This window comes from Brettanomyces nanus, chromosome 2 (genome assembly GCF_011074865.1).
Source record: "Brettanomyces nanus chromosome 2, complete sequence".
Taxonomy (NCBI): Eukaryota; Fungi; Ascomycota; class Pichiomycetes; order Pichiales; family Pichiaceae; genus Brettanomyces; species Brettanomyces nanus.
This window is the reverse complement of record NC_052375.1, coordinates 1,185,046-1,205,105: the sequence shown is the minus strand read 5'-3', so window position 1 is coordinate 1,205,105 and position 20,060 is coordinate 1,185,046. Positions and strand designations below refer to the sequence as shown.

Genomic DNA, 20,060 nt, shown 5'->3' with positions numbered 1-20,060 from the left:
TTTCGATGCGCATACCGGCGCTACTTCATTTCTCCTTATTGGCCCGATGTTATTCTGGCAGTGAAAAAATTTCCCAGGGAAATAAAATCCTTCCTTACTCAAGTCTATTATGGTTATACGTATTCTTCTAGCGTTTCATCGTTTTACTACAACTCAGCCTATTCTATTTAATAACAATGGCACATTCATCGCGCTCAAAGTCAAGGCTTAGATCCAAGGCCATCAAAGTGTCCAAAAAGAATTCCGATTATCATAGAACTGAGGAGGATAGACGCCTAAGAATAGCAGCAAAGCTCAAAGAGAACTATGTCAAGCAGAAAAACTCCGAGAGTACAGATAAGATGGATACGGACACTCCTGCTGCCGAAACGGATGTGAAACCAGTCAAGATCTCTACTTCTGGATGGAGACAGACTCGTAAAGCCGAGGGAAAGCGCAGAAAGCTCGCTAAGCACCCGAAGAGGAACTCAACTATGAAGTTTTAATCTGCCTAGTCAACCTGGTCGCTGCTTCTTTACTACTACACTTATGTCTAAATAAACTATACCATTACGCATATTCTTTTGGGGTGGTCAAATGCTAACATCCTTACACCACTAGATATCTCTATCTCTTTTTTGTTGCTGCCTAAAACGCATTGCACCGTATTTTTAACCTACTTACCTGGCTGAAATCACTACTAGGCCATAACTGTGGAATGCATTCCATTGCAGAAGCACTATCATATGCTTTTATGCCATACGACGGCCGAGAATCAGCGGTCGATCGTCCCAAGGCCTTTCGCTCGCAGCTTATCGCACCTGCTAAATCCACTTACCGGTCCTTTTCTGTAGGCTGGAGGGACACATACTGGAAAGGTTTGGAATTTCCTTTACAAGAAGCTAATGAAAACATTTTATGTGAAAGGTTTGATCAAAATCCTTGGCAGATTGTTGGTAGGCATAATTCCAATTGCAGTCTGGTAGTATTTGCGATAGATGATAGTGTAAGGATGTATGAGCTACTCAAAGGATCGAATCGAGAACAAAAGATATCATTACAGAAAATAATTCATGTCAGTGGTATCATCCAGCAGGTATCTTTCTTGCAGTCTGAGTGGCTACTAGCTTGCTTACATGGAGATAGCCGGCTATCTCTTATAGATACTTATCGTGGGTCGATCGACGCAACAATCGACTTGGGTTTACAATTCAGCCGATTACGTATCGTTTCAGCTGGATCTAACGAGATAATCATCTACGGTGAATGCAGCTACCTGATACTTGCGACGGTTGATAGGCGAACTCATCATCTTTATAAGTCACAGATTTTTTATGTTGATTTCTGGCCTGCTGGTTTTTTGAAGGTGAGATCGACCTACTACGCGATAGATCCAAGAGGTGGGTACTCGGCTTTCCAGTTGAATTCGGACGGAGAATGGACGCAGTTGGCAAAAAAGCAGCTTATCAATATTTCAAATGAAAAAATGGGTCACTCTTCATTTGGAAGAGTGGTCGAAGTACATGAAATTAGTCATTATAGATGGCTCACGGTTCAAGAGACTGGATGGACAATTTACGAGGTAGATCAAGCCATGAGGTTGATAAATGAGGTGGTATCTTCACCAATTCCAGCCAAATTTGAAGAGTTTGTAAAAGTCGGTCAAGGTCAGCAGGTTGCTTTCGGCATTCGAATGTCAAATGGAAAGATGATGATGGTAAAGGATGGCACAGTTAATTTGATTGAAGCAACAAATCAGATTTTTAGTTTGGGAGATAGTATTTATGAGCTGATATTTGGCAGAGATGGGTCTCAACTAGACATTCAATTGAAACTATTGGATATGGAAAATGAATCTCACAAGGAAGAATCTACTACAAACATATGCATGACTCTAGTCACGTTTAATAGTCAAGCACAAACATATTTCCACTCTAGGGAAGGAATAGAGATGTATATGGTTGGTGAAAACGAGCTTAGGATTAACGGAGATCACAGTTTGGGTCATTTTGATGGCCAAGTAACTAAAGTGGTGAATCTAAGTGGGCTTATTGACGAAAGAATAGGGAATAAATATGTTCTAGTTGTGAGAAAAGGAGGTCTTGTTACGATTTTAACGATAAATTCCTTGATGAAAGTGTTACATAGTCTTGAAACAAGGGTTCAAGGAGATGTTAAATCGATTTACTTTGCAAAGAATACGAAAACAATAGAAATCAGCGGTAACAAATGCATTAAGGGTATAGATCTACATACGATGAACCTTGTTTTGAACTATCACCGAGTCTGCAAAACTTCAAGTTCATGGATTTGTCTTTTCAGAGAATTCGAATTCGAAGCGTTAGAAAATGCCCCTGCCATAGTGAACGGCTTTTTATTGAGAAGCCCGCTGATAGTGGTGCCTTATGAATATACTCAGCATGAAGGTACGGTAGAAGAGGCCAAAGAAGGTGAATGGATTGTGGTGATTGATCGAGAGGGATCTTTTGCAAGTAGGATTGATACTACAATGCGTAATGGAGCAGAGATGAAGATAATTGAGGAACAACTCGGTAATCAAACGAGAGATCTGATAACTCCATTCATACTTTATCGACTCACCACAATCATGATGTGTTATGTACGGGCAATCTCGAATACGGCATTTGATGTTGCTTGCAAAGAATTATGTACAACCTGTCATGAATCTCCAGAAGTCATTTTGAATATCTTCGACTTATGGTTTAAAGAATTAGACAATGAGAAAGATGAGGAAAACATGATAGCCGGCACCATTATGATTGGCTTTTGCGTTTTTTGTAATGATGAAACAACCAATGAGATGGATTTTTTCAGTTCTCAAGTGGCCGAGAAGCTGATCAAAGGTATAGATCGAATGATCAAATGCTCTAACGATAGATACGTTGCTCTCATTATGAAGATTCTTACGAAGCTCGGCTATAGACTAATGAGATATGTAAGGTTGGTTGACCCTGGTGAATTCTACGGTCAGATATTGACATTGAGATCACAAACTGGTCCAGACAGCGAGGCATTTGATTCTTGTAATGAATACATGAAGAGTCTTTTCATGCAAGATCCTTCATTTATGATCATTCTCCTCTGCTCGTTTCTCGGATCTTCCCAATACAGCAAACCCGCACTGGAATATTTGGATTGCATCTTAATCGAGCAGCGCTCAAAAATTACGTCGATGCACCTAATATTAATAGCGGATGCATTAATGCAGCTACCAGAACTTGCAGACAGGGAGGAATTAATCGATCTCACAGTGAACATACTGCAGTTGAATTTTCACCGTAAACTATGCATCCATAGCAACAATTATTGCCTGATATTTGGCGCCCAAAACGAATGCAACGAACAATTTGGATACCCGGCAGTGGTCTTGAATGCTTCATCTGCTGTCTACCTTGAAAATCCTCTTGGAATAGGCTCTGCGTCGTCGATTACTAGTTTGAGAAAGATATTGGGCTTACGCAGTTTCTGCAACCCAGTTTTCTCGCCCAATGGCAGATTGGTGGCCGCGCTCGATTTATCCGATTTCCGGATTATCTTATATGCCATTGACCTCGACTCTGTGTCAACTTCGGGAAAAGTGAACGTATGCATCCTTCAAAATCCTTCAATTCCTTTGAAGGTTCCAGCCTTTGATTTGGTTTTTCTGCAGCTTTTTTGGGCCTCTGAAAACTATAACGATCGGTTTCTTAAAACGAAGTTGTCGCAGGCCATTGCCCGATACCAAGAATCGAGGTCAGCCGCGCGAAAAACTTATACTGCTCATTGTAAGACTATATCCATTGCTGATATAATACTAAAGTACTTGAAAGTATTCAAAGAAACCAAATGGAAGGACATTGAAATTATGTGGATTTCTAACGACAAATTGGCACTACAATTGGCTGGGAAAATAATATTCACCTATGGAATACGGGACCTATGTACATAGAATAGAGATGCATAATTAATATTTGATTCAAGCCGCGAGACAATTAGTGTTCCGCGTTGCCCCTGCTGGAAACCCCGCCTCCCCCTAGGTGCCTACATGCACGCCGCATGGCTGTATCGGGCCCCTGCCGGGTCGGTCTAGAAGAAAGAGAAGAGGAAGCAGGAGCAATAAAAAAGAGGAAGGAATATCATCCGCCTGCTCCGCTGTATTTGGAAAGTCAGGTAATCTCACAATTATTGTTTTCTCCTTAGTATTCAGTCGTATTCCTTAGAAATTCACAGATGACACGTGTGATACTTCTAAGACTCGGTAATACTGGCGAACCAATCGTCAGTGGCCACGGTGTCTTGTCTTTTCCTGCTGTACCCCCGGACGCCAATCGCAAGACTTTTGACCCTCTCTTTACGCTTAGACTTCGCATTGAAGCAGGCTCCAAAATCACAGATAATGGTACCCTCTGGACTGATGTTCCTCCAAAGGGAGATATCCAGTATCAAAGAGGAAAGTTCTATGGTCGTGCCATCGACTTCAGCTTTGATAGAGACGCTACTGTCGACGTTAACATTTTGACCCCTGGCGCTTACAGCTATTATCTTAGCTATGGTAGTGATGATGAAGATGAAAACCCGTTTACCACCACTCGTAAATTCCACTTCGTCGTTCCTCCTTCGCTGTTCATCGTTGACAAATATCTTCCTCTTAATTCCATTTCTATGCAATCCGTTATATCCAAGTGGGTTGGAACAGATCCGGCTCGTTGGAGTTCTCTCTTCAGTGAGATTCATCGTAAGGCTTACAATATGATTCATTTTACTCCTCTTCAACAGCGTGGTGATTCGGATTCTCCCTATTCTATCTGTGATCAATTGCAATTTGATCAAACAATCTTTCCTAATGGCTCAAAGGACGTTAAGATAATGGTTGATGATTTGGAATCTAACTACGGTATTCTTTCCATGACTGATGTCGTATTCAATCATACTGCCAACAACTCTCCCTGGCTACGTGAACATCCAGAAGCAGGCTATAACCTGGAAACTGCTCCTCATTTGGAAGCCGCTATAGAATTGGATGCTCTTCTTTTACACTTCTCCCGTTATATGAGTTGGCATGGATGCCCGACTGATATCCGCAACACAAGTGACCTTTTGAAGGTTATGGATGGTATTAAAATTCATGTTTTAGGTGAACTAAGGTTGTGGCAATATTATGTTCTCGATGTAAAGTCGCACCTAATTCAGTTACAGAAAGTCTGGGACTCACGTGGAAGGCTCGAACTCCCCAATTACAATGATATGCCCAATGATGCCAAACAAGGTAATGATGAAGCTATTGCAAAGTATATTGCCGACAAGTGTCCCTTGAAACCGTTTGCCTTAGGTGCAAGATACGAAAATGCTCTCGATATCAAAAAGTTTGCTGGCATTCTACGTGTTCTTCATCCCGAGCAATGGGTCGTAAACGATGAAGCAATGTTTGAACCCGTTGGAGCCTTTGCTCATTCACTACTTGATTCAGTCAACTTACCACTGTATCGTGCCTATGATCAAGATAACGAGGATATTCTAGAAAATCTTTACAATAGGATCAATTACATGCGTATTGACCCCAACGGACCTCAGCTTGGCGAAGTTACCCGCGAGTCACCGCTTACAGAGCCCTATTTTACACATTTCTCCGATTCTAAGGACAGGGAATGGGCGCTTGCCAACAATGGCTGGATTTGGGGTGGTGATCCCCTCGTTGATTTCGCCTCTTCAAAGTCTAGGTGCTACCTACGCCGTGAGGTAATTGTCTGGGGCGATTGCGTTAAATTGAGATACGGTAACGATCCACAGGATTCTCCCTATCTTTGGGAAAGAATGACCAAATATGCCGAGCTCTCCGCTAAACTATTCCACGGTTTCAGAATCGACAATTGTCACTCCACTCCTATCCACGTCGGTACTGCCATGTTGGATGCTGCTCGTCGTGTGCGGCCGAACCTTTATGTTGTGGCCGAACTTTTCACTGGAAGTGAAGACCTTGACACCCATTTCGTGGAGAGGCTCGGAATTTCATCGCTTATTCGTGAGGCTATGCAGTGCTACTCTGTTGGAGAACTTTCTCGACTAGTTCACCGTCACGGTGGACGGCCGATTGGTTCTTTTAGATGGCTTCCACTGGATTCCTTATCTTACCCTGCTGATTCTGAAGAGTTTTCCCGCCTTCGATCCGAGGATATTCGTAGACGGTCAGAGATTCCGGTGCCTGAAATTGTAACTGCTGCTGCTCCTCATGCTCTTTTCATGGACTGCACTCATGACAATGAAACGCCGAATGATAAACGCACAGTAGAGGATACGTTACCAAACAGTGCTCTTGTAGCTTTCTGTTCTTGTGCCACGGGCACAACTATGGGCTATGACGAATGCTATCCACATCTACTTGATGTGGTCGAGGAGAAAAGGCTATATACGTTTGGCCCTGGTATTGGTATTGGTGATGTCAAAGCGAAACTCAATAGTTTACGGAAGGTACTTGCCTCTCAGAGTTTGGCTGATCCCGAATCCAACGAGATGCATGTACATCATGAAGGTCAGTACATCACCGTTCACCGAGTGAATGCTCAGACGGGATGCGGTTACTTCTTGTTAGCCAGAACAAAGTTCTCGGATGCAGGAAACCAGACACTTTCGCCTATTGTCTTGAATGGAACAGAGGCTAAAAACGAGTTTGCTTATTGCCTCGGACGTGGCAAAGAGGGAGAGACCGGCAAACGAGCAGAGGAGGTTGATCCTCTTAAGTCATCGTCCAACAGTACACCGAATGGGTTTTTGCAATCGGTGAGCGTGCATCTTCGTGAACTTTCTCCCGCTCTAACTGAATATGATCCTTCAACCCACTCTACGAAAATCAGTTTGCCTGAAGATTTTCCACAGGGGTCTATTATGGTTCTGTCTACTAGGGTTCCGGGCTGTGACGCGGAACTCGATAAGTATGTCCGTACGGGAGCTTTAGAAGCGGCCAGTAAGCTCACACTTGTGGACATCAATGCTTTATTGTATCGCTGCGAGAGTGAGGAGCGTGATGCGAGTGCCGGTGTCGACGGAACGTATTTTGTGCCAAATTACGGCAATTTAGTCTATGCTGGGTTACAAGGCTGGGTTTCTGTTCTCCGCAAGATAATTGAAACCAATGATTTAGCCCATCCTCTAGCCAAACATCTTCGTGAGGGTACGTGGGCGTTGGACTATATTTCAGGCAGAATCTGCAAGTATGAAGCCACTGCGGCTACTAATGAAGAATCACGAGCTGTGGCTATCGAAACTTTTAGAAAATGGCTGGAGTCAAGGTTGTCAAGGGTCAAAGAGTTACCGTATTTTCTGGTACCGTGTTTCTTTGCTTTGACGATCGGTGTTGCGTACGAGGCTTTGCGTTACCGTGCGTTGTCTCTCATGTCTCCTTTAATTCGACAGGCCACCCAATTCGTTCAAAGTTTAGCTTTGGTGTCTATTCAGATGACTGCTCAAATCAAGACTGCTTCTCTCTCTCCGTTTAATACCAAAGAGCCTTCTCTTGCTGCAGGCCTTCCTCACTTCTGTTACGATTTCATGCGTTGTTGGGGTAGAGATGTATTTATAAGTCTACGAGGTCTTTGTTTGGCAACGGACCGCTTTGATATTGCCCGTGATCATATTATTTGCTTTGCTATGACATTGAAACATGGCCTCATACCCAACCTTCTTGGTGGCGGTAAAGAGCCAAGATATAATGCACGCGATGGCGTCTGGTTTTTCCTTCAAGCCATCCAAGATTACTTTCACATAGCCGGGGAAAAGCTAGGCAAAGAGCTTTTGGACACCCAAGTGCTCCGTCGTTTTCCACGGGACGATACCTGGATTGCATGGGACGACCCACGAGCATATTCATACAAGAGCTCGATCTCGGAAGTGATCTACGAGATACTCTCCCGTCATGCAGCAGGTATTCAATTTAGAGAGGCGCACGCGGGAACACAGATCGACTCGCAGATGCGAGATGAGGGTTTCAACGTGTCCATTCATGTGGACTGGGACACCGGACTTGTGTTTGGTGGTAATCAATATAATTGTGGTACGTGGATGGACAAGATGGGAGAAAGCGTGCGTGCAGGCTCTAAAGGTATTCCAGGCACTCCGCGTGATGGAGCTGATGTAGAAATCAACGGTTTACTTAAGAGTGCCGTTCGTTTTGTGCGTGAATTGCATGGCAAGGATTCTCAGCTATTCCCTTACGAGTTTGTGAAGACGTCATCGGGGAAGAAGGTGACATTTGCAGAATGGGATGGATTGCTTCAGAAAAACTTTGAAAGATGCTTTTACATTCCAGAGTCAAGAGAAGAGGATGCACAATTTGAGGTTGATCCTTCAATTGTGAATCGCCGTGGTATTTATAAAGACATCTACAAATCGGGCAAGCCTTACGAGGATTATCAGCTTCGAGGCAATTTCACCATAGCAATGGTGGTAGCACCCGAACTTTTCACTCCCTCTAGAGCACTTAAGGCCATCAAGATGGCGGATAAAGTGCTTAGAGGACCTGTAGGACTCCGAACATTGGATCCTTCGGATTTGAATTACAGACCCTTTTACAATAACAGTGAGGACAGTGACGATTTTGCTTCTTCTAAGGGAAGAAATTATCATCAAGGACCCGAGTGGGTCTGGATATATGGATATTTTCTTAGGGCTTACAGGGAAATTATCGGGAAGTACGACAAGCCTCATAATTTGAATCTGCAAATCGCTCAGCGTTTAGCTGGGAACGTGAGGTGGCTGAAGGAAAGCGCCTGGGCTGGATTACCGGAATTGACCAACAAGGACGGAGCGTTATGCAAGGACTCGTGCTCAACTCAGGCATGGAGTGCCTCCTGCTTATTGGATTTATATATGGACTACCAGCAGCAGAGTGCACCAAATATTTAACTAGATTACTAATAAACGTGTATTTCAGTATTGTACTTATTTCTTTTCAGTCTTTTCATTGTCTAACGGATAGACAGTAGGGTCCCAACAAAACTTCAAATCTTCGTTCTTTCCATTAAGTAGCTTAACATCCTCTGCATCCAACTTGAAATCAAAAACGTCAAAGTTTGGAGCCAATCTAGGTAAATGTACAGTCTTTGGTAATGGGATAAATCCTTTATCCAAGGACCAACGAATTAAAATCTGTGCAGGAGACTTACCGTATTTGGAAGCCAACTTCACCAAATCTGGATCGTCGAGCTTCTTGGCCCTGGTTAAAGGCGAATAAGCCTCAATAGCGATTCCATGCTTCCGACAAAAATCAACCAATTCATCTCTCGTCAACCATGGATGCAACTCCAACTGATTGATAACTGGCTTCACCTTTAAATCCGGGTAGCTCAATAACTCCTTCAAGTGTTTAATACCGTAATTAGACACTCCAATGTTCTTTACACTACCATCAGCCACAGCTTCCTGGAGAGCCCTCCAAGTGCCATGTCTTTTCTCATAGTTCGACTGAGGAGAGTGGACAAGCACTAAATTGATGTAGCCGATCTTATTGGTCTTTTCGAGCGAATCCTTTAGAGCCTTTTTAGTTTCCTCGTAACCGTGGAACTTATCATTAATCTTTGTGGTGAAAAACACATCCTCACGCTTATTGTGTGTGGGGTCCTCCTTTAGCCACCGGGATATTCCTTCTGCTACCCCACGCTCATTGGCGTAGGCCTCTGCAGAGTCCAACATTCTGTAGCCAGTTTTCAAGGCTTCGTAGGCAATGTTGGCAGCTTCATCTTCTGGAGTAAGGTAGAAGCCTATTCCGAGGACAGGAATATAATTGCCAGAATTTAATTTGACAAGAGGTGCTTTAGGTTCGTTGGACATATTGATGAGTAATGATGTTTGTTTAGAAGAATAACGAAGATATATTGAGGTCTCTACTTCTGGGAGAAATGCACCCTGATTTATATGCACTTTGATTTATAAGCATCAAGAATCATGGCGCAAATACGAACGCCTTTTTTTATTTGCTGCTGTGGCGTGATGGACCTACCTGCGCGGAGTGGAGAAGGGAAGCTCATGAAGAAGGTAACAGTGAAAAACTAAAGATTAAGAGTTACGGCCAATCAGAGGCAGCCGCTGAATTAAAATGCTGGTTGATGGATCTACCGCCGCTTGCAGCTTACTTTCTGCGCACTTCATGTAACAATTTTAAGTTTCCTTTTTGGGACGGAAGGATTACATTCGCACAGTATTTGGCGCTAATCTACACTATAATTGTATCTATCCTTGAAGTAGCATTCTTTACAAAACACTATTTAAATAGACAATGAGGCTGGCAAGTTTACCACTATTGATAGTGATTTGCGCTCAATTTTCCACCTCTGTGAGTTCCATTAATCCACAGGCATTCAATTTTGACGTTGTTAAAGATGAAGATTTTATCGAAGACATATCAAATACTACTGAAAACCTTCTTCAACCAACTCCTTCCATTATCTATGTTACCTTGGATCCTACTACCACAGTTTTCATTACTGTGACTTCCACTGTTGGAAGTTATACGCAGACCACCACGGTTACTAAAACGGAGAGAACACCCGTTTATACTGGACAATTGAGAAGAACTAGAACAAGTCATAGCCCCAAAGGTATATGGCAAGCGACCACTACTGTATTTCCGAGTTTAGAGTATACTCCTTTGAGAACTAGGAATGCTAGCCGGACCCTGAAGATTCAGACTACCAGTACCGTTGTAGAGCTGGAGACCGTAGAGGTAGACGAAGGCACTATGACCCCAAATTTATTAATCTATCCTGAAGTTACTTCTGCTACATTTAGTTTAGAATTTGAGAGGATGGTTCAAGTGTCCGAAGTAACCAGTACAGTTGGTAAGACTGAGAGCACCCATACTACCGGTAGTGCTGGCTCTATTGGCTTCATAGGCACTACCACCACCGGCATCCCTGATGGTACAGTTGATTCTACCAAAGCACCATCTGATTCCCTGTTGGTTGAATCCTCATGGGCGTTGTGGGACTACAACACAGAAGAAGCTTCGTCATCACTCTCGATTTCTTCAAGTTCAGCTTCCACTTCTCTCTCCGATAGTACAACCATCGCCACAGAAAACAACTGGGAAAATTGGGAGAAGAACTACACTTCCTTCGGATATCTTTTGAACAGTGGCTTTGAATTCAGTAACGACTCGGTAGGAAATAATTTAAGCCTGTCCGCAATTTTCATAGGTCTACTGGTGGTGTTAACCATAGGAATGATTTAAATAATGAATAGCTAGAAACAAACAACGATTATACGCACGTAGGCATCACACTTGTAGATATATCCCCGCACCATCTGAAGGTGACATACCGCAATAAGAGTACTTACTCCTGTGGCTCGGTCGCTTGCTCGCCATTCGTTCTCTTAACCCGGTAACTCTTGATCGTCTAAAAAGTTTTACGTTGGAAAAAAATTTGGTAACTACAGAGGCAGACAGCCCTTTCACACAGAAGTCTGTTGTTCTGATTAGCAGTTTGATTTGTTGCTTCATTCGCCTTTCATTATTCAAGTTTGCCATGGTTGAAGTTAAAAGAACCGTTCGGATTACCACCACTCAGCGTGTTCTCAAGGACATTGCACCGGTGCAGGCAGGCTTCCCAATGAGGGCTTGGACAATTGAGATCTGTCTTGTTGACGACAAGGGTAACGAGATTCCTGCTACACTCTTCGACAAGGTCACCTACCACTTACATCCCACTTTTTCTAACCCTGTGCGGGCATATAAGAAGCCACCATTCCGGATTGATGAGAAAGGATGGGGTGGTTTTGATATTCCAATTACTCTCACAATAACTGACAAGGGTGGAGACAAGAAGCTGAACCATGACTTGAACTTTATGAAGGAGAAGTATGTTATTGATCACATCATTACCATCAACACCAATAAGGCTCCTCTTTTGAAAGAGTTGCTCAATAGTGGTCCTGTTCCAAATTTCAATCCGGACGAAGCAAGTGCTAGTGGAGCCGGTGCCAAAAGGCGTAGTAACAATGCTGCTGACCCCAAAACTATCAAGAAAATGAAAACCGGTGCCTCTAAGGCCGGTGTGGACTTGGAAAGAATGGCCGACTACTTGACCAAGTTGAACGAAGATGATCTTCTTGGCGTGGTTCAGATGGTAAACGATAACAGAACTGCTGAGATGAACATTAAGAATGATGTTGAAAATGGTGAATTTACCATGGATTTGTACACTCTTCCTGATACTTTGTTGAAGAGCTTGTGGGATTATGTGCGGAAGAGGGTCGAGTGATCTATTAGATCCGAAGACAGGGGCGTTAGTGGATGAGTAGGTCGGTATCTGCTTATTGTTATCTGTTCTTGTTGTACAATATACTTTCGTATTACACCTTACTACTTAAATTAAAAGAGAAGTTTTGTAGTTGACTAACAACTCCATATTTTCACCGTATGGTCTCTACTGGCCGTCGCTATACCCAATCCATCATCCGACACCTTTATACGATTGATACACTCTCTATGACCCTCTAGAGATCCTATTATCTCCCCTGTAATTGTGTCTCTTACTATAACAGAGTTAAGTTCACCATATGAAGTGAACAGGAGTCTCCCGCTTCGACTAAAATCTATCGAAACGACACCGGGGTTGTCTATTGATGCCTCCATAGATGCCTGTGCTGATCCCATCAATCCTGATGTGGTACTAGCAGCCGTGGGGTACATCCTCGAAGCTTTCAATTTATATTTCCGTATCTCGCTCGTTCCATACTCCGCAATCTCTCCATCAGATCGCATGTCAAACATCTTTATGGTACCATCATCTGATCCACATGCAAAGCTGTGACCATCCGGGAAGAATTGTACTGCAGATGCGTCGCACACATTAGATACCGAAAACTTCCTCACGCTTGTAGGTATTCTTGCATCCCATACTAATGCCATGCGGTCACACGAACATGTGACAAACCCATTGGGGTCCTGTTTATTTACACTCAGTGATAATACATCTCCTAGATGTCCGTAATACGTGCCAACCTGGCCACCCTTGGTAGTATCCCATAGAATCGAAGACTTGTCTCCGGAACACGTGACAATCTGTGACGAAGAACCACTGAGAAAGGAGAGTCCCGAAATGTACTCTCTATGGCCCTTAAATATTGCCAAAATTGACTTTTCACTTTGACTCTGAGCATCGCCTTGGTCCAGTCCAAGCTTGTAGACTATACAGGCATTTTCAAGACCTCCGGTTGCAACCAAGCGGCTATCACGTGACACGTCACAGCACATCACCCAAGGATCGTCCAACTCTATCAACTGACTTTTGAACCCTGTAATACTGTCCCAAACTAGCAAAAAGCCGTCCTGAGATGCACTCACCACGTGTCTATTATCAGGAACCCATGCTACATCTGCCACCTTATCAAAATGTCCTTTCAATGTACGATATTCACTAAAGTTGAGACCAGTACCATCCAACCGCTGTCGACAGTTACTGGCCAGAAGTTGTAACGTAGCATCTCGACTCTGCTGCTTGGCCTTACTGAGCCGCAGCGTTAGCTGCTTGCACTCTGCCTGCGCGACGTTAATTTGCTTATTCAGGGCTTTACTCACTTCCATTTGTTTATTGATGGAAATACAATCCATGCTATTAATCAAAAAATGGTTCTATATGACGGGAGAAAACCTCGGTTGACTAACCTGTCCTTTCCTACAGCTTGGTTCGCCTTATTATGCCGTCAATCACCGTAATGTTCCACGATTTGCAGCCTATGTTTCAGATTTTACAATAAAGTGCGGGATTCGCCCAATTAGGAAATCGTCTTCAGTGTCCACCGGCGATTCGCTATTATGGAAAATGAAGAGGCCTGTGCCACATATCTCTCTACACCCATATGTCCAACTCGGACACCCCCAAATCCCTCGGATTCAAATCAATCTCAGCCTCTTTCGCCTGTATTTCCACTCCCACAGCCTCAAATCTCGGATAATATGGAACCATACTATCGGCTGCATTCACATACATTGTATTGTAGATCCTCCAATATGCAGCTCTGACTCTTCGAGCTGGATGGAACAACCCGGCCAAAACGTAGTTCATCAACACTCCGCATCCTAACACCATTCTCAAACTATCCACAGCATCGATCACCCTCGTGATCAAATGCGGTGAGGTATCCAGCACATTGGGCCACAAATAGTTCAAGAAATTCATGAAGGCATCTTCATACCCTTGTCCGATACTTCCCAATGCCATATGTTTAACCACGGTGGACGCTGTCTGACGGTGGATTATATCTCTGTCGCCGAATGCATCTATCAGTAACGGAGTAATTGCATAGATGTAGTCACTTCCGAGACCTCCTATGTATTCATACATAAACGAAAGAGCCTTGAGAATACCATTCTGAACATTTTTGTCAGGATATCGATACTCGTTCATCATAGCCGGGAGCACCGTGTACGGAAGGCATGTCTCGGCAACAATACCTATAGCAACGGCAGTACACACTCTTAATTGCCTCTCCTGAACTCTCAAGTTATTTAAAAGTGTCACTAGCACATCCGAAGGTCCTATGTTCATGGCAATAAGTCCAAACGTTTTGTTGGCAGAAATACGAATCTGTTTTCTCGATGATTTGAGCATCTCCAACATCTCAAACGAAATTCTCATCCATTCCCGATGATTAATGTAATCCTTGGCACGTTCAGCAATATCTCCAATAAGATTTATTGTTGTTTCCTGTACCTTCTCATGCCGATTTCTGAGAATTGGAGTCAAAGTAGCCAATATCTGTGAAATAGGTGGATTCAATAAGTCCAAACTGTTTAGACTGGAGATAACAGATCTCAATGCTCCAAGAATCGATCCTAGAACATCTGGGTAAACCTCTCCAAGAGATTCGTAAAGAATTGTACCCAACCGAATCAACATCTCATCTTCTCCACACACCTTCAACACAGGAGCCACTTTCGAAATCATATCTGCTGCCTGTTCTCGAATACTTTCATCCTTGTTCTTCAGCCGGTAGAGAAGAGCACTCACAATCGGCATTAAGTGAGGCTTGGCTCGCATACCAAGGCTATTTAAAACATCACCGAATCCCTTGAGGACTACCTTGTCGGCACCCTCGGATTGATTCTGTAACGAGTAAAGCAACCCATCCAATAATCTATTGACAGCTCTATCATCAAGCTCAAAACTTCCTTGGGCACTCACAATACGATCCACGGTACAGATAGCCATCCTTCTAAAAGATTCAGATTCGTCCTTCAAAGATACTAGTGCTCTTCCCACTATGTCACCGCTCCCTGCCTTTAAAGAAATAGCATAACAGGCATCTACACATATACTCGAAATTCTCCTATCCATAGCAGCACGTCTAGTCCAGAAGCTACTAAAGAAATCATCCAAAAAATCACCCTCTAGTACCAATTTCTTGTCTATCGTCTCTAGAGAGCAACACTCCTCAATGATCTTCAAAATGGCGATCTTCATTCGGTCATCGGGAGAGTCAAATTCTCTGGAAATCACTCTAAACACTTCTCTGGCGTAGTAATTTGCGTACTCCTCATCCATCAATGGTATCAATGATCCCAATGCTCTTAAGAACGCGGCCAAATTCCGACCTCTATTCTGCTTCAAACCTTTCCAAAGAGGTTCAATGGCAGGTTCTAATGATTCAAATCCATAAGGCTTAGAGGCTTCTGCCAAGACACTTATGGTGTTGGCAGCCATGGTTCTCACGGACAGGTTATCGTCATCGATATTCCGTAACACACATCTAACAAGTTGGTTCAAATATGGTAGAATTGTAGGACCCATCAACAATGCTATCTGAGAAACTATTCGAACACCAGTGTGTCGTGCCAACCAACTCTTCTTGGAATTACAAACCGCTTTGAGAAATGGAAGCACAGACTTAACGCCCAAAGAAGAAGTCACCACAGCAAACGTACGTGAAACCAAATTCCTCATGTAATCATCTGGATGGTCTATATCAGGTCTCAAGGTAAATATCATATGTGCTAGTCCAACGGCTTTAGATAAGTTCGAGATCACTTCGCGTCCTTCAAGTTTACTATACAAGTTCTCATCCATAAGCAGTGGCATCATCACTACAAGAATCTTCTTCGAGTAAGGTTTCACCAAGTCATCAAGGACAAACAACACGCGGCCCACCATCTTCACCAAAAGATGCCTCTCCTGTTCTTCTAAAGTCTTAGTCATTAGCAAAGGTAGAAGAATGTCGAACAGAATCTCTGGTCCAAAACTGCTAGCATTCTCGGTGAGTTGTCTCATGGCAACTCTTCTAGACTGACTAGATCCATTCTTCACGTTGAGAATCATTTTCATACAGTTTCTCTCCTTCTTGTCAAGAACAGACAATTGTGAATCCGGGATATCCCGTGTGCTTATAAGCTTGTGGAAAACTGCCATGTCCGAATCTTTGAAGTACTTCAAATCTTTAATTCCGGGAACTTCGTGTATAAGTTGAGGGTTCACGGCCATCTGCGTCTGAACATCTTTGTAGCTACTCACTTCAGGAATCATATATCCGGCTACGTTGGTTTGAGGGTTGAAAGACGAGAAATCGGGCATGTCCAGCGACGAAGGAGTGTATTCAGACGGCACCGGCACTTTTTTGAATCCAGGAGGAAGTAAAAGTGTCAAGTTTTGGTCATTCAACTCAATTCCATCGACAACAGGAACCTTGCCAAGAATTAAAGCCTTTTTATCGTCTTCTTCCTTCTCCTTTTCATCTGTCTCCCACCGTGAAGGTCTCCCTACAGCAGCACTATTCAGCTTCCCGGAATCCTCAGGTCGAACATCCCATCTTTTCTTTCTCTCCCGTCTTGGCGGTGTCTTATCACGAGGGGGTGTAGCGTTACCTTGTGTTTCAATGAACTCATCCTCAGCTTCCTTCTCTTCTTTCCTCTTCTTCACAGTTTGACTATACGTCTTATTCTCAGTAGCTTCTTTAAACAGCTCATATTTTCTCTTCTTATAGTCATTCTCAGATGATTCCAACTTTCGTTCTTTAATTCGCTGTTGTAGCACATCCAAAGACTCTGAAGACTGTGCTTCTTTATCTATCTTTTCTACTATCTCTTTGGGCATAGTATACGACGCCTTAACCTTAGGATCGTCATCCTTACGTGAATAAGGAACAACTCCTTTCACAGATCCAGGCGTTGATACTTTTGACATAGTTAGTGATGTTTTCGAAAGGGTAGAGTACAAAAGGAAAGCAATAAAATCATTCATCCTAATAAAATCCTCTACCATTGGCAGCATTCGCCACGACTAGATTGTGGCGAATGCAGGATATATGAATAGCGAGGCTCAGAAGCCGGCCGATTCGGTGTCTGTTTTTTTTTTTTCTTTCTATTCAATTTTTTTTTTAGTATCATTTAAGCAGCTAGAAATAGATTACACTCTTGTTCCTCCTAACATTTTATACACATCGTTTCTTTCATTTTTATGCTGTGCATATGATCTCTCTTATATTTAGTGTTATTGCATTAGCATTTGCCGTCATTGCTGACGACTCGATTGCATCCATTGTTGGTACATGGACTACCAAGGCCAACACGGTATTTACCGGTCCTGGCTTTTATGATCCAATAGACGAACTACTTATAGAGCCAGCTCTTCCGGGCATTTCGTACAGTTTTTCTGAAGATGGATATTTTGAAGAGGCCATCTATCAGGTCTCATCAAATGCCGCCGATCACACTTGCCCTGATGCTGTGTTAATCTTCCAACACGGCTCTTATATAATCAACTCTACCGGTTCTATAACCCTTACACCATTCAAGGTGGACGGCAGACAGCTTCTTTCAGAGCCCTGCAATGACGATGGGGTCTCTTCTTACACAAGATATAACCAAACCGAGGTGTTTAAGTCATACAGCGTTTATGTTGACCCATATCACGGAAGATGGAGACTTGATCTTTCAGAATCGGATGGCGAGAGCATGCAACCATTCTACTTGGCATACAGACCTCCTCAAATGTTGCCTACAATCACCTTGAATCCAACTTCTAGTGCAGATTCTACTGAATATATTGGAAATGGTCAAAGCTCAGGGTCATTTGTGCAGGATACCAAAACTGATGCCGCAAAATCCACTACTGTGGCCAAGCGCGATTTAGCGCAACCTACACAGGCCGCTCCAGCAGGTTTATCGCAAAGAGTGAAAAGATCTCTAGAAAACAGATATAAAACTAATGCTGTGCGGACATCAACTTTTGACTACAACTTTTGGTGGTGGGCAGCTATTACTATGATGGTGACAGGAGGTGTCATGATCATCGGTTCACAGTGTTGATGACTTGTCTTTCTTCTCTATTTTGTATGACACTGCCAATATAATATATCTATTCTAGCAAGTTTTGTATAAGCAAAGTAATAATAAAGTAATAGTTAGTTTGAAGAATAAAGCAACAGTAATAGAATAAGTTAAAAGGTAGACGGTTAGGAGTGGTTATAGGCTGACTAATTCTTTTCACCTTTCAAGCTGTAGGTTCTTCTGAACTTGTCATCAACTTCCTTTAAATAATAAGTTCCGTCAGGAATGTACTCTGTATCCCCAACAGGCTTGAAGGGCTTTTTCATATAGGCACTCTCTCTCAATTCAATGGCGGACTCGTACTCTTTTGGAGATTTTTCGAGTCTGCTGTCCAATCTGTTTTGAATATCAAGAATCTTGGTGATCTTGCTAATGTCACCAACAACCTTCATGGACATGAGAGTAGCTGCTAAACCTGAACCGTATGAGAAAAGACCAATTCTCTTTCCTTGCAACTTCTCATTACCAACGTAATACAAAAGAGAAGAGAGACAGCCCCAGCAAGAACCGGTATAGGTATTACCGATGTTGGTTGGCAACTCAAGCGAAGGTTTAACGCGTTCGATGCACTTCTCCTTGGATAGAGCCATAAATTTTTTTTCAATGGCCTTCTCAACTAGAGACTTCTCGTAAGGAATGTCACGGAAAACTTTAGGGTCCAAGTCAGGGTACAATGCAGTGTTATCCAAGTAATCATTGTACATCAATCTGGCATAGGACTTGATAACCAACTTACAGGTTGGGGAATGGAAGGCATTGTAGTCAAAGTAGTCCAAGCCGACAGTGGAGCCCTTGGATTCACTTAAGCCACGAGCAATGGCCTTTTTGGAGTAAGCTTTATAACAGAAGTCAACTGCCTTAACGTAACAAGCCAGAGAGTAGTGACCATCAACGTAAGGGTATTCAGAGTTGAAATCAGGCTTGTAAAAGTCATATGCATGCTCCATGTATGATCCTCTAACAGGATCAAAAACGATCGGAGCATCAGGGCCAATTAGAAGAGCCACAGTGCCTGCACCACCAGTTGGTCTGGCAGCACCCTTGTCGTAAATGGCAATATCACCACAAACAACGATGGCATCTCTTCCATCCCAAGAATCGGACTGAACCCAATTGATAGCATTGATAACAGCAGCGGTACCACCGTAACAAGCATTCAACGTGTCAATACCTTCAACATCGGTATTGTCGCCAAACAATTGCATCAAGAAAGTCTTAATTGACTTCGACTTGTCCAGTAAAGTCTCTGTACCCACCTCCAAGCGACCAATATTATTGGTATCGACGCTGTATTTGCTGATGAGGTTCTTCAAGACAGTAAGAGCCATAGAATAAATATCTTCACGATCATTGACAAAAGCCATGTTTTTTTGACCCAAGCCAATGGTGTATTTACCGGTAGAAACACCATCATACTTTTCTAACTCGCCCTGGTGAACATATTGACCAGGGATATAGACCTCTAGGGCCTTGATACCGACCTTTTCAGGAGACATGGAATGAATAATTGATAGAGAGTTGAGAATGAAAAAATGCTTTAGACAAGGAAGAAAAAAGTGAGAGGTAAAAACCAAAGACTAAAACTAAAAAACTAGAAACTCAACAAACCCATAAACTTACATATCTATTCGTTATCAATTGAAGCCTTATATATGTACGGTATAGAATCCCAATATAAAAAATTTTTTTAAGCATTCGCGAAGCGGTACGAGGTGGAAGTGGGAGAGAAAAGAGGGGCAAGTAGGCAAGGCAATCAGGTCAATCAGGGCAA

At 43.0% G+C, this 20,060-nt stretch overlaps 7 protein-coding genes across 7 annotated transcripts; 3 read left to right on the top strand and 4 right to left on the bottom strand.

Annotated features, from left to right (window-relative positions):
• Positions 1-1,052: 1,052 nt before the first annotated feature.
• Positions 1,053-3,928, top strand: FOA43_002561 (uncharacterized protein; the record flags this gene model as incomplete). Its single annotated transcript, XM_038922848.1, has 2 exons — positions 1,053-1,058; positions 1,307-3,928. 2 exons carry the CDS (start codon positions 1,053-1,055, stop codon positions 3,926-3,928), a joined length of 2,628 nt encoding a protein of 875 aa, XP_038778776.1.
• Positions 3,929-4,209: 281 nt separating this feature from the next.
• Positions 4,210-8,874, top strand: FOA43_002560 (uncharacterized protein; the record flags this gene model as incomplete). Its single annotated transcript, XM_038922847.1, has 2 exons — positions 4,210-4,216; positions 4,355-8,874. 2 exons carry the CDS (start codon positions 4,210-4,212, stop codon positions 8,872-8,874), a joined length of 4,527 nt encoding a protein of 1,508 aa, XP_038778775.1.
• Positions 8,875-8,910: 36 nt separating this feature from the next.
• Positions 8,911-9,798, bottom strand: FOA43_002559 (uncharacterized protein; the record flags this gene model as incomplete). The annotated part of the gene is made up of 1 exon (XM_038922846.1): positions 8,911-9,798. The coding sequence occupies one exon, from the start codon at positions 9,796-9,798 to the stop codon at positions 8,911-8,913; it is 888 nt and encodes a 295-aa protein (XP_038778774.1).
• A 1,694-nt stretch (positions 9,799-11,492) lies between these two features.
• FOA43_002558 (uncharacterized protein) lies at positions 11,493-12,227 on the top strand (the record flags this gene model as incomplete). Its single annotated transcript, XM_038922845.1, has 1 exon — positions 11,493-12,227. The coding sequence occupies one exon, from the start codon at positions 11,493-11,495 to the stop codon at positions 12,225-12,227; it is 735 nt and encodes a 244-aa protein (XP_038778773.1).
• A 134-nt stretch (positions 12,228-12,361) lies between these two features.
• On the bottom strand, positions 12,362-13,552 carry FOA43_002557 (uncharacterized protein; the record flags this gene model as incomplete). Its single annotated transcript, XM_038922844.1, has 2 exons — positions 12,362-13,525; positions 13,547-13,552. 2 exons carry the CDS (start codon positions 13,550-13,552, stop codon positions 12,362-12,364), a joined length of 1,170 nt encoding a protein of 389 aa, XP_038778772.1.
• A 265-nt stretch (positions 13,553-13,817) lies between these two features.
• On the bottom strand, positions 13,818-17,144 carry FOA43_002556 (uncharacterized protein; the record flags this gene model as incomplete). The annotated part of the gene is made up of 1 exon (XM_038922843.1): positions 13,818-17,144. One exon carries the CDS (start codon positions 17,142-17,144, stop codon positions 13,818-13,820), a length of 3,327 nt encoding a protein of 1,108 aa, XP_038778771.1.
• Positions 17,145-18,435: 1,291 nt separating this feature from the next.
• ERG13 (3-hydroxy-3-methylglutaryl coenzyme A synthase) lies at positions 18,436-19,785 on the bottom strand (the record flags this gene model as incomplete). Its single annotated transcript, XM_038922842.1, has 1 exon — positions 18,436-19,785. The coding sequence occupies one exon, from the start codon at positions 19,783-19,785 to the stop codon at positions 18,436-18,438; it is 1,350 nt and encodes a 449-aa protein (XP_038778770.1).
• Between the last annotated feature and the right edge of the window lie 275 nt (positions 19,786-20,060).